The sequence below is a fragment of the Vipera berus genome, assembly GCF_964194415.1.
Source record: "Vipera berus genome assembly, chromosome: 3".
Lineage (NCBI taxonomy): Eukaryota > Metazoa > Chordata > Lepidosauria > Squamata > Viperidae > Vipera > Vipera berus.
The window spans coordinates 115,707,839-115,721,292 of NC_138204.1; the positions used below are offsets into that span (position 1 = coordinate 115,707,839).

The following is a 13,454-nucleotide window of genomic DNA, read 5'->3' on the forward strand; positions in this document are numbered from 1 at the left end:
TGCCCCTGAGGAAAAATCTGGGAAATTCAGGGCACCATCTCAGCTGGGAAAATCTGTCCCAGTCATAATCTCCAATATCTATTTCACCTGGCCTTTCTGTAACTGAAATGTTCTGATGCCTGCATTTAATTTCATTCTCCTTCCCCTTTTCCTTTAGGTTGTTCTTAGACTAAAAATGTGTGCCCCCTCTTTTTTTAAATACCTAGAAAGCAGTTGATGTTTTTAATAATATTGGCCAGGAATCAAAATACTGTATATTATATATACAAATATATAATAAAAAATACAAAGGACAAGAAAATTTTAAAAAAATGAATGGGGTTACTGTTGAGAATGAAAAACTGACCTCTTTCGAGCAGAGAAATAGTTTGTTGATATGACTAATTATTGCCAGGTTCAAATCCAGTATTATAAAATCTCTTCAAACAAATGTCTGATATTAAAATGGAGAGCAAGGAGTTAAGTTTTCCTCCTGGCTTGATCCAGCAGCTCTGGCAATGGCACAAGAGCCAAGGGAAGGTAAATCTGAATGGGATAAAAAAACCAGGCAAAGTCTTTAATGAGGAAGTTGATCAATGAGGCCTACTCTGCTGCCCTTTCCTGTTGTCCGCTATGACATGTCAAAAGCGAAATGTTTCAAGCTTAAAATGCCCAGCATATCAACCTCCACAGGAAAGAAAAAATACCAAAATGCAGTGAATAGGTGCTGAGGGCCCAGGGAGGAAACAAACAAGTTAACAAACAGATATAAACTAACTTGGTTTTTTGAAAGAAAATCTGGCCAATAAAAATATGTCCTCTGCCCATAGTTCTATTTTTTCTTTCAAACATTCCTTTTAAAACATTCCTTTTGAACATTGTTAAACCATGAAATACTAATATTGTATCATATTCTATTTCTGGAAATTACACTTAGATTTCAAGGGCTACCTTTTGCAAAAAAAAATAAAAAAAATAAAAATAGGAGATCAAGCAGTCTTTTCATTACCATTGGAATGTTGTGATGTATTCACAGTCTTTAAAATAGCATTCTTAAAAAATTCAGCCGATGCTTTGAGGATGGATCCTGGCAAAATGCTTGCTGTTTTGTATGAGTTTCTTTCAAACAGTCAGCATGTTAGTGAATCCAAATATTATGAGTTTTTATTGATAATATCCTGAAAGTATTTTCTGATTTAGTTCACAAAAGAGATGCATTCCTTCATATACTTTAAGGCCTACCACAACAAGGATCAACTTCTTTATGTTAGGCCTCTTATCAACTTCATCAGCTGAGTCTAATAATTTCAGAAAAGATGTCTCCTGTTGCTAAGCCCTCTGTCTAACTTGACTAGCTGGGCTTTGTCAAACTGTTTATATGTGATTTCCACACATCTAGATCCCTGGCAACCTTCTCTTCCCCATATCTTCTGCTTTCTTATCTGACAAGTCAATTTTTAAATAAAGATTGTTTCGGTGTCTCTGATATGCCAGATTTTTGATTTGGGGGGAAAAATATACTATGTAAGAGTTCAGTAATGGTAATTATGGTACTTTAGTTCATAAACTGGAAGAGTAATAGAGAGTTTAAGATACTATCTTATGATTGCATGCATGGAGACAGGCTAATTTCAAAACATTGAAATAAGCTGAATGTGATGAATTGGGATGTCCCCGATTCAAATCTTTATCCCTAAGACATAAGAAAAACTCTTCTATCTCAGTCTCTCTTGGTTCACTCTGTACTATATGGATAATATTCTAATTTGACACGTTGGAAAATGCCTCTGATTGTACATAAAAGAAACTTTGAATATTTAAGAAGCACTAAGTAAATACTACAACAGAAAAACAAAGACATCTCAATGGAAAAATTGTTATAGACTTTATAAATTACTGGCTGCTGATGGGAGGAGGCATGAGGGAACGGAGATGCATTATATTAACACATCTACCAGTTTCAGAGGTCTTGACTCAGTAGGAAAATTACAAGGAATGTGAAAATGTTGGCATGGCCAGTGAACAAACAGAGTGGATAGTAAGTTCCTTTACAGAAATGCACAATTGGAAGCCCTACCAAATATTTAGGAATATTATTCGGACAAATGGGAGGCTCTGAAGACTTGCTGATTTTAGTGGCAGTTAACACCCTTTCAGAATGTTTCAGAATACCTGGATTTTGGGCTGTGCAAATTTCAACAGAACTTAAAGGTGCATCCATGACGACAGTCAGGCACATATTATCATATGGGTTCATTTTGATGACAGAATTATGCTATAAAGCAGATTTATAGCGTAAATCTGTATACAGCAACAATAATAATATTACAGAATCAAAACTTACAATAAGCACTAATATACATAAGTCATCATACCAGGTCAAGAGCATTCAGCCAGGCCAACCTTTGGAATTTCTGCTGCTCAAGAAACAGCAAAATTAGTTATGCAAAGTATGACTATTAGGACTTATACTCCGGAAGTGGAACTATCAACCAGTAGATAAGTCAATCACTCCAATTCCAGATCCATAATAGTGAGCCAAATAATCTGTTTTTGTCCTTTGTGAGGAGGGCTGGTTTGACCATGTGAAGGAGATGAATGGGTGCTCATCTTTGTAACCAAGTGGATCCCATAGGAAGGAGTCACTGGGCCACTCCTATCATTGATGTAATCACATTTCACTGGATATAACAATACTCTCAGAATCAAAATTAAGGTTGCAGGAAAATATAATGGCGCTTTAGTTCATATATAGTAAAAATGCAATATAAAATACTGGTAACTGATATATGCAAATTGTTACCTCTCAAATACTGTTCAATATTAAAAAAAACAATCAAACCAGAGTCAAATCCCTCTAAGATTCATAGAACTACACTGAAACCCCCCCCAAGCACATTCATAATGATCTCCTGTTGAAGTTAATGGAACTTTAGTTGTTTGACTTTGAGTGGATCCTCCCAAACTTTACCTAATAAAAAGCCAAGGACAGCAAGTAAAATGTTCATAGAACGTCCAGCAGCCAAGTTCAAACAGGAAAGTGAAGTTATAAGGCAAACTAATGATAACTAAACTATGTTGAAATTTGGTTTTAGGAAGACAATGAAAACAAAATATTTAGCATCACCAAGGTTCATTCCCACATTTTATACTATATAAAATTATCACATATTGTGTGATAGAGGCATCATTCCAGGGTACTTAAAAGGTTAGAAATCAGAGAAAGCAAATGTGGGTGATTTACACCTGACAGATAAGAGTCTTTCAAGACATATTATATACGACAATATTAATTCTTCATAGAAATAGGATGCAGGCAACGTTCTGATTAATTTTGGGGGGAAGGGATTTTTTTTACCTGTAAACACTATCATGCTTTTTAAATCTTTCTTGGGAACGGCTTTCAATCATAAAACTCTACAGACATAAGATTACAGTTTCACACTCACTATCAGGATTCAAGTGAAGATGTTCTTATTATGGTCAGTAAAAAGATAGGAAATAATTTTTCAGATATTTAACATTTGAAACTGTTTTCTCCAAGATCTCTAGGGAATCAAAAACTTGAATTCCATCTAAGCTGCAGGACAAAAAAAAATAGACCCAAAGCCAAATGAAATCAAATCTGAAAAATAAGTGGCTTCCAGACAGTGGAGCTAAAACTTTTGGCGTATTTTATCGTAAACCATGAATTTCTTAGACCACCTCCTCCAATCTCCTGTTTAGGCTGGAGCACAGGAAATTCTATAATCCAATACCACATGCCCCGAGAAAGTGCTTGAGTATTATGGGCATTGAAATCTCACACCTGCGGAGCACAACGTTGGAGAAAAGCTATCTCGATGGCATTTGCGGTTTGGAGGGGAGGTAGAAGAAAATGCCTTGAATTGAGACAAATCCTACAGTTTGTGCTGCGGTTCCTGCCTTGAGTGTTTATCATACGTTGAAAGACAGCACACCCAATATACTCCGAAAAACCAATCTCATAATAAGAAACCGTCACTTCATACTGGTAAGCTTGTAAGCCGCCCTGAGTCTTCGGAGAAGGGCGGGATATAAATGGAATTAAAATAATAAAAAAAATAAAAAAAAATACTTTGCTAATTAATTGTGTTCACCAGCTCGATTAATAAAAGTTGAAATCCAACGCAGCGTGCCTCAAGGCGGCGACCTATGCACCTGCCCTGCCTTTGCTTGGCTTGGCTTTGCTTTGCAAAAGTTGCTGGTGGGGGTGCCTTGGGGTTGCCACGGAACCACGGGCTCTACCGACCGATCTTGTCCCTGTTTCCTCCTTGTCCCTCCGAACATCCCAGGCCTTATTTGGAATTGTTCTGCTGCGGACTTTTCCAACTTTTGCCAACTTGGCTGGGAGTTTAGGGGAGTTGGCCGACATAAGCCGGCTGCAAAAAGTTCCTCTAACCTGAAATCCTGAAGGCCGATTTTGCTGCGCTGTCCCAGCCAACGGCTATTAGAAGCAAAATAAGGCTCCGGCGAAAACAACCCAGAGTCCCTGCCGACAGTGGACTTCGCCTGGCCTCTAAACATGAGGCTCTTGATCGGACTCTCTCTTCTGTAAAGCAACGGGCTCCTCCGTGGAGGTTACTGCTAAGTTTGTAAAGCCGCCCTGAGTCTTCGGAGAAGGGCGGGATATAAATGGAATTAAAATAAAATAAAAATAAAAAAATAAATAACGAGGTAGATTTCAAGGAGCGCCTGCCTAGCTCTTCCTTCCCGCTCGAAGACCTTCCCGCGATCTTACACCTCTCCATTCACAAGTAACTCCCTCACCCAGCGGACCTTGGGAATTCTGCTGCAGCCTGGGACTTTTTGACTCTGTAACGCTCAAGGGATCCAGCCAGCCTGGTCGCCCGTTTCCTTTCACTGGCCCCTTCAGGTGAAGGCTCTCATCTCTGAAACCCCGGCGACCCGGAATGGCAGGATTTGAGATTCAGGCTGCAGTCAGAAATACTTTTACCTGAGATTTCTTCCGAGATAAAGTGGAGTAGTGTAAACGGTGGCGGAGGCGGCGGCGGCTTATGTAGGAATATGCGTTCTTTGCCAGCTAAGCCAGCCCCAGAACTGACTGAAAAGACAACTTAAGGCTTTTTTCATTGCCTTTTTCTTAGTTGTCTTTTTAGGCGGCTTCTGCTAGGTTGCAAAATAGGGAAACTGAGTCACAGCAGATCTCGGACTTCGTTCTGTGCTAGGCAAGATCTCTAGAGATCTCTTTGGCTGCTGCAAAGTGGAACCCCCCAGGCTCCGAATTCCGAATCTCATCAATGACATCAGAGTCGCGTTTCCCCAACAGATTCTTGCAAAACCCATTGGTTGGGGCTGATTTCCTTCACTAGAGGGACTTCAGCTTCAGCTCCAAGGCACCCGGTATATCTGACGAAACCGGTTAGGCAAGTGGGTTGCGAAAGAAGGCAGCAGACCGGTGCCTTAATCCGGTGCCTCGGATTAAGACACCTCTTGCTTGCAGAGGTGACAAGAAAACTGAAGAGTAGTAAAGATCAAGATTATAAAAATTCCGATTTCCCCCTTTTGTTTCCAATACGTTCTATGTCCCTCTAGGCTAGGATCGCGCAGTGGAAACTACTTTCACCTTCGCCCCACACGTTAAAATACCCGTGTATTAAGCTATAAACGTCACTGAAGTGATGTAACCCACGTGCCGGCTAGCTTGTGGTTCAACATACGACGGACATAGCCGCCCTCGTTTCGGGGTATTAAAGAAGAGCCCATGTCACACAATAGACTGCTGGGGGGGGCGGGGGGGCTGCTATATTGTCTAGGTCTTTTCCTCGCTTGCAGCTGCACCGAGGTAGCCGGACGCCTCTTCTCAGGCGATTTTCACAACCCGTTAGCTCCTGGACTTCCGAGGCACAACCTCACCCACAACCACCAGGCAATGCAGGTCTGTGAGGCGAATGCATAGCGAGCAATTAGCGTATAGTTCGCTGCGAGAGAGCCTGCATTCGGCGAGGCTGAGCACAGCAAACGCGAATTAAGCATGGACAGACATATCGTGGGGACCCTAAGTTTCAAGGAATCTCCTTTTCACCCTGGCCATGCACCCTGGGCGGATTCCCTCGGTTTAGGAGGGATATTAAGAAGAAGGAACGGCGGAGGAAGGAAACAAGGCTGGACGGCCGAGGGCCTCCGCAGCCAGACTTCCCGGCGCATTCTGGGCCAAGACTTAAATCTTTTCTAAGCGGCCGATCAGAAGACTAGCCACTGAACCCACTTCCCCTTCAAGCACGGCGCGGGGAGTTCCGCGGGGCTTCTTACTAGGGACTGGGACCACATCAGATCCGTAATTGCGAAAGAACTCCGACTACGCCCGGACAAGAGGGGCACAGAGAAGCTAATATTCCTTGAAGTACAGAAGATGGACCTCCCTGCCTCTGCTTTAAGATAAGCGGGGTGTGTGTGTGTGTGTGTGTCAGGGGGCTCCTGCCTTCCCGACCTCGAGCTGAGGCTGGAGTTTCTTTTGAGATGTTGGGGACCAGGAGATCAAGATAGGCCTGCCTCAGTCAATTCATCTGGGCCAATCCGGCGTACCTGGGGATCGACAGCGTTTGGACACAAGCCCTTCAGTGCCACGCCTTGAAAAGAAAGCGCAGTGCAGCAACCTCCCTTTGGGCCAAAGGAGACGCCAGAGGCTTCATTTGACCAATAGTAAAAACGCAGCTCGGTCTCTAGAGCGGCTTGGAAATTACCGTTGCAGGCCTTGAGACCCGTTTCCTTTGCAAATCAAGGGAAAAAGAGAAAATTGTTGGATCTAGGGGGCGACACGGGGTGCACTGGTATTAATCTCTCTGTGTCTGTCTCTCTCTCTCTCTCTGTATGTTTAAAAAGAGTGTGCTCTCTTTCTATACACATACTACAGAGTAGAGGTGAATGCCTAGTACTTCTTATCCGGGACTGGTATGTTCCTGTGAAAGTATTGTGGCGACATTTATAGTTTGAATGAATATTTTGGAGCGCTTCAAAGCGATTAAAAAACTTCTAAACTAAACTCTACCACCAAATTACCTCAGAAAATCGATTCTGCTGATGGGAGAAGGTGGATAGAAATCGATTCATTTGGAAAGAGTTCAGCTCAGCTGTTTTAGTGGAATGTACTTCCAAATCCTATGTAGGGGGGGGGGAACCATCACTGGAATCAATGCGGAATACCCATTTTCCCTGGATCGAGTCGCAGCCAAAGTCTCGCACTTCTTAAATAGGACCACCTTTAAAAAGGGAAACCGTACAGACAAACAATATGTACTGCAAAAGAGGTTGGGGAGGTTATTCATTCTTAATCCGCTTTACTTGGTCGAAAGCCCAATAAACTGAAACTGCTTTTAAATCGCTTACTTTCAGGCTGGATTTTAGTCAAGGTCATTGCTTTCTCACCGGTTAATCAGTGAATAAATAAATCGGATCTAAACAGCTCATTCAAAACAAGTTCGCACTGAAGAGGGAAGAAGCTCTTCCATCAGTGGAAACATCCCAAACCGGGAGCGGATATTTTAGAAGGGGGGGGGGGCAAACCATTCAACTAAATGGGCACTCTGCCCCCAGTTCCAGATGTTTTTTTTTCCCCATCGAATCGCTATCAGCTGCATCAATTTCAGCGGGTAACCAAGACTATTTCCTTAAGAGCAAATGTTCTCTGGTTTTTATTCGGACCACAGCCCGTGTTCGCCAGCAAACTTTTGATTTGCGCAGACATCTGCTGAAGCGGAATTGTTGGAAGGGCTGTTTCTTAATTAACGAGGAGGAAAGTGGTTCTGAAGCAAGGGGACTTTCGGCAACGATTATTGCAATCCTCCGACCCGCACTGATATGCTCTCGTTCCTCCAGAAAAACTCCGCGAAGCAAATTCATGTTGATCTTGACAACTTTGTGCTTTGTTTTTAATCTGCGTAATTGTCATGGATTTTAAACCGTTCCCCCCCCCCGAAAAAAATTGCATGATGAAACGAGGATATGAAAGCTTTGCATCAAGACACAATTCTTCATCGGGCAATAGGAAAAGCAAATCAGCCTCCTTCAGGATCTGAAATCCATAATTACTTGTTTTGATTGACAGAATCTAGAATGCCAGGGCAGGCATACTTTGGAGATAGACAGGATTTTCCACCAGGCCCTATAAGATCCCTTCGGTTCATATAGATAGTCATCACTCACATAATCATAACATTTTTAAAAATCCAGGTAGAAATGCCAAAAACTTTGTCAGCTGCAAATGGGCAACATATGTTTGCGGATGACAACTGGGTCAAAAGTCCTTATACCTTGCTCATAATTAGAGTAGGTGTAAATTCAAAGACACCGACTCCTTGTTCGGTGGCACCTTCTCTTCTAAAAAAAAAAGAGCTTGGATCCTTTTACCCAGAGAGTTGTTTTGTTTTTCATTGTCAAGTTGATCAGATTGATCACAAACTGATATTTCTGGGTACTAGTAGGTGAGAGAAAGAGAGTCTAGGCCTGGTACTCCTTCCTTAATTTCCTGCAGGAAGATATTTCAGCGGCTGGCTGGGCGTCTGTAAGACTAAATTATGTAACTTTTCTTCTGCTTTGCCTCTGGAGAGTCCGCTGAGCCACGAAGGGAAGACCCTGATCGGCTGCGCGATTCATTAAGAGCTGAATAATTTATCCTCCTGTAAACCGGATGAATAGTGAAATAGAGAGAGAACTGCCACTTCAAGCTAGTCTTATAAAATTCTCTCTGCAAGATAGGAAAGGTGAGGGAAGCTGAGAGGAAAAGAAGAGGGTGGAGAATTTTAAAAAAAACCAGGTCGTTTTCATTCTTCAAGGTTCTCTGGTTTAGTCACAGTAACTTTGGGAACTATTTTTTTTAAAGTGATTAAATATCAACAAATGCATCCGTTTCTTCAACCCAGACTCCCCTCCTTCCAAATCGATTCCACCCCTGAAGGACACTCAAGCCCCGTCCTCCCATCATTTCTTGAGCGAGGCCTCTCCCCTTAAAAAAACAGATAGCTCGCTAACCTAACCTTCCAGCCTGGGCAAAGGGGAACGCCGGGGGGGTGAAGAGAAGGAAGGATGAGGGCCTTCCCAGAACACAGCAGTCCACCAATAATACGAATAATTTTGTTTTTCCCCTCTACTGAGTTCAGCCTGGTTCATAGCCCTGCCTATGGCTTGCCCTTGTCTGTCTCTTTCCTCCCTGGATCTTTACCGCTTCTCAAGGGACAAAGAAGAGGCTTCTTGCTGGAAAGAAGCTTCACTGGGGGGTGGGGGGGGGGCAGATTCTTTTCAAGGAACGGCTGCGTCAAGATCGGGCAACTCTGCTGTATGGGGACGTTGGTGAGCGGTGCTAATTGTCAAATTCACGAGGTGGCAGAAAATCAACAAGATATTTGAAACAGAGTTCCCCTACCTACACCGAAACCTTAGCAGGGCACAAATCCTGCAGCAGATCCACTTCACATATTTCCCGACGACAGTGCAAATGGCTAACTTTTTATGTTCCGAAGCCCACCCAACGGTCTTTCCACGTAGCCGTAAAATCACTGTGCCCCATTCCGCTGGGTCCCCTAATCCCACCGGGGCATCCTTTGTGAGAATTCCCGGGGAAAAGCTTTACAGTAGACCAGAGCCTGGCTAACAGTCCTTCTAGAGAGCGCGACTTTCTCCCGAATCTGCCGACTTTGTCCAGCAACTAACGGTAAGAAGGCATAACGGGAATGTGTCGCCTCGGCTACCTTGCCCCAGTCGACGCCTCTCCTTTTTTCACCGAAATGAAAGTAGTGTAAAACTAAGAAGTTGCTGGGAGTTCCCCTTTTTACATTCTAGTCGAAACTCCCTTGATCGAAAATGGACCCTAACCCTACACTCTGACACTGAAATAACATTTCGAGGCTACGGGAAGTGCAGACCGATCAGATTTAAGCCACCAAAGTAGCATTCCCCGTATAAAGTAAACCAAGGGGGCATTTTGTGCAGCGAGTTTAGATGGGGTCGAAAAGCTTTTGCCTTTGCAGCCGGACTGATTTGTCCTGAAAACTCTCGTCTAGCCCCTCAGCCCCAATCGGTTATTTGAAAAAAGCATTTCCCTTGAGACGACTCCGACTTAACCCATCACTTTTGGAAGTAAGTACCACGGAGACAACTGGGCTTCACTTCCAGGGCTGCCCTTTAGTTCTGGAGAGTAGTCGAAGTTATTCCTGGCAGAGTCTCTACCATCGCACTCGGGCAGATGGACCACTCATTTCCGATTCCCAATGTATTCATTTCCAAGAAAATCCACCTATTTTAGGTGGGAATTCTTCCTTAAAACATCCTGAGACCAACCTGGTTTAAAGCGGCCGGCTCTGATCGGCCTAATGGCCAGGGCAAGGCTCCAGGAGAGTCGCGGTGTGTGTGTGTGTGTGTGTGAGCCGATCGCACGAAGAAGAGAGGCGCCCTGGGACGGCTCTTGTTTCTTAGAGGAACTCTCTGGGAACGAGCCGGCGGGCAGCCTTTGGAGCCAGTTTAGGGCTCGCCTCGCTCCACTCAGGCCTAAAACCGTTCCCGGGGTTTGGAGAAACCTGCGGGTCGCGCATACAAGCCCTCCGAAGCCAAGGCAAACCGCTGCAAAGGCGAAATTCCGTTTCCTCACTTTATATAAGGTTTCCTAACGGCGGTTGCCGCGATAATGAAGCGCGGGTTAGGGTTTTAGGGTAGCTCAACGACGATTGACTGAGAAGCTAAAATGCTTCCGTGGGAAGCCCGGGTGGGAATAGAGTGTAAGGCAAATTCAGGGGATCAAGGAACGACCTGCGAGACAAGCCCCCCCCCACCCCCACCCCACCAAGCTCTGCTTGACCGCTCGAGCTGATGCCTAAAAAAAAAGCCTCCCGCTCCGGCTTGTTCTGCGCTTCGCAGCAGAAGGCCGGGGAAGGGGGTGGCTGGGTGGGTAACAGCTTCTCCTCGCGGATCAGGAGCGTTTCCAAAAAGACGGACCCGACTTCAGTTTTCCGAGAACTGAGCGGTCATCTGTCTGCCGTGGGCCTACAACGCCCCAGCCCAGGGTAGCCGAGGCAGCAAAGCCTTCGGCGGCCCTGGCGTGAGAGAGCCCTCTTGCTGGGGCCCGCTCGCTTTTTGACCTCCTTCCCTTCCCAGCCCGGCCACCGCTCCGGAGCCTTGGAGACTCGTTGTCTTTCTTCAGAGACTTGGCGGAAGGGCACTTCGACTCAACCAGCTTTTCCAAGAGAGCGAGCGAGCGAGCGAGCGAGCGCGGCGCCCTCGCTCCAAATCTCCAAAATCCTCGGAGCCGAGAACCGAAGACTCGCCCGGGAAAGAAGCCCGATCGCCAAATACTGCGCATGCTTACTTGGAAGTAAGTCTCTCGGGTCCGCCAAGACTTTCCCTGCCCCCCCGCCCCCCCCCCCGGCAAACGAGGACGTCTAAAACAGGGGTCTTCAAACTTGGCCCTTTTATGACTTGTGGACTTCAGCTCCCAGAATTCCTCAGCCAGCATTGCTGGCTGAGGAATTCTGGGAGCTGAAGTCCACAAGTCATAAAAGGGCCAAGTTTGAAGACCCCTGGTCTAAAACTTCCAACTGTGGGGCGCGACCCGGTGGGTCCGCTGGAAGCTCTCTATCTTAAATACCTCGGACGGAAGGTGATCTGTATTTCCCCCACGCCCGTTTTTCGTGGATTTACCAAAGCCTTTCCCAATACCAAGTTGGCTGCTCGTTATCTTTTCACGCTTCGCTATAAAATGTGTGTGTGTGTGTGTGTGTGGTGGTGGTGGTGGGTGGTAAATGGGGACGTGAATTTGCGCTTCCGGGTAGTCCAAGTCGGAATGGAGTCCTGGTTATTTTAAACTGGTCTGGATTCGCGAAGGAAAGGAAAGAAGGGAAACTAACGTTCACGGGAACGAGCTCTCATTAATTAACTTCAAGGTATTTTGTTCCCGCTGAGTTGCAGGGGCCGCGACACCCAAGCCCTGGAAATGGGCAGATCGTTTAAAAAAAAAATAGAACAGCGTCGTGTCCGCCACGTATGTATCTGCTTTATCCTCGGTTTCTTCCTTTGTCTATCTCGCCCGGAAAAGGCCGTGTCACGGGTGTGTGTGTGTGTGTGTGTGTGTGCACGTGGGTATCTAAGAAGCCGGGTTCCTGGGTCAGATGCTTAGCTGTCAGGCGGCCGTTTGTTCCGCAGCCATCCGAAAGGGAGGGCAAAAGAGCAATCTGTCGAAGCTCGCGGCCGGCGGGAAGCCGCGGCTCCCCTCCACACTTACCGTCCTGCTGCTGAGTGTCACTGCCGCTGGTCAGCCCCGGCGACTCCAGGAGACTCCGGCCGCTCTCCCCGACGCTCTCGTCGGCCTGAGCCGCCACCAAGTCGCCGGCTTCCTCCAGATCCAACAGGTGGCTGACGGAGAAGTTCTTCTTTGCCTGCAGGCTGTCGAGGTTGCCGGAGCTCTCCAAGCGCGTGGCTAGGACGGCCGGCTGCCTCTCCAGGACGTGCCCGTAGCTGGAAGTCATGCTTTTGCCTCCCCCGGCCGAGTAGGAGGAAGGCAGCCAAGGCAGAGGAGGACGGAGGGAGTCCCGGACGAAAGGCGCCCGGCCAAGCCTGCCGGCCACTGATGCTTTCCGGGCCACCGAGGCTGCTCCAGGTGGGGAAGCCGCGCGGAGCGGCCCAAAGCCGGCAGATCCAGCCTCCTCGGGCCCAGCAAAGCTCGACTGAAGCCTGAACCCCGCCACCCGCCTGCTTCTCCTTTAGCTGGCCGCGCTCCTTGGCTAGCCGGGCGAGCAATGAGGCGGGAAGGGCGGACGTCTTGCCCAGGCTTCCCGCCGACTCAAGAGGCGCAGCGGAGCTCCCGGCCCGCGAGTTGAGGGGCAGGGGGGGGCTGCTGGGGGAAGTGCGCTAGCTCCGGGCCGCTTACCGTTGGGGTTCCCGACCGAGCGACCCTTCTGGGCGCTTGTAACGGCGCAGCCTGGCAAGCCGGCGCTGCGGGGAAGCTCCAGGGCCCTCGGGAGGGCAGAGCCAGACTTAACGGGAGCCTCTAATTACGTGGCAAAGGCTTTGTGCTGTTTCTGACGTTTCACAGACCTCCTTCCTCCCCCGCCCCCCGCCGCCTCCCCCTTCCAGGCCGGCCTGGGCGAACCCACCCTCGCATTTAGGGATCCCCTCCCCCTCCCCGCCGCTAGCCGGAACGCGCGCGCGTGGCCATTTCCCCGCAAAGAGCCAACACCCCCCACCCCCCCCCCCCAAAAAAAAGTCGAAAGCCGGGAAGCCCAGGCGGACGCCGGAGGTGACTCCCAACCCCGGCTGCTTATTTGCTTTGCTAATTAACGGCTGAGGAAGATTAGCTGAAGGTCCCGCCGGAGAATCTCATTTGCATGGCTGGCGGGCGGGCTCTTTAGGAAAGCATCCCGGGCGTGGCTAATCAACTTCGCTTCGTTTTTAGGATATTTTAGTATATTTTCCCTTCTTGCCCCAAGTGTGGCTTCGGGCCGCTAAAGCGAATG

The 13,454-nt window shown here is 47.0% G+C and overlaps 1 protein-coding gene across 1 annotated transcript in view; it reads right to left on the reverse strand.

The window, feature by feature from the left end:
- PRRX1 (paired related homeobox 1) overlaps positions 1 to 12,874 on the reverse strand; it is a 68,346-nt gene extending 55,472 nt beyond the window's left edge. The window contains exon 1 of the mRNA XM_081324759.1: positions 12,224 to 12,874. Within this exon, the coding sequence (XP_081180885.1) occupies positions 12,224 to 12,467 (244 nt within the window). The 5' untranslated portion in view covers positions 12,468 to 12,874. The remainder of the gene's footprint in view (positions 1 to 12,223) is intronic.
- Between the last annotated feature and the right edge of the window lie 580 nt (positions 12,875 to 13,454).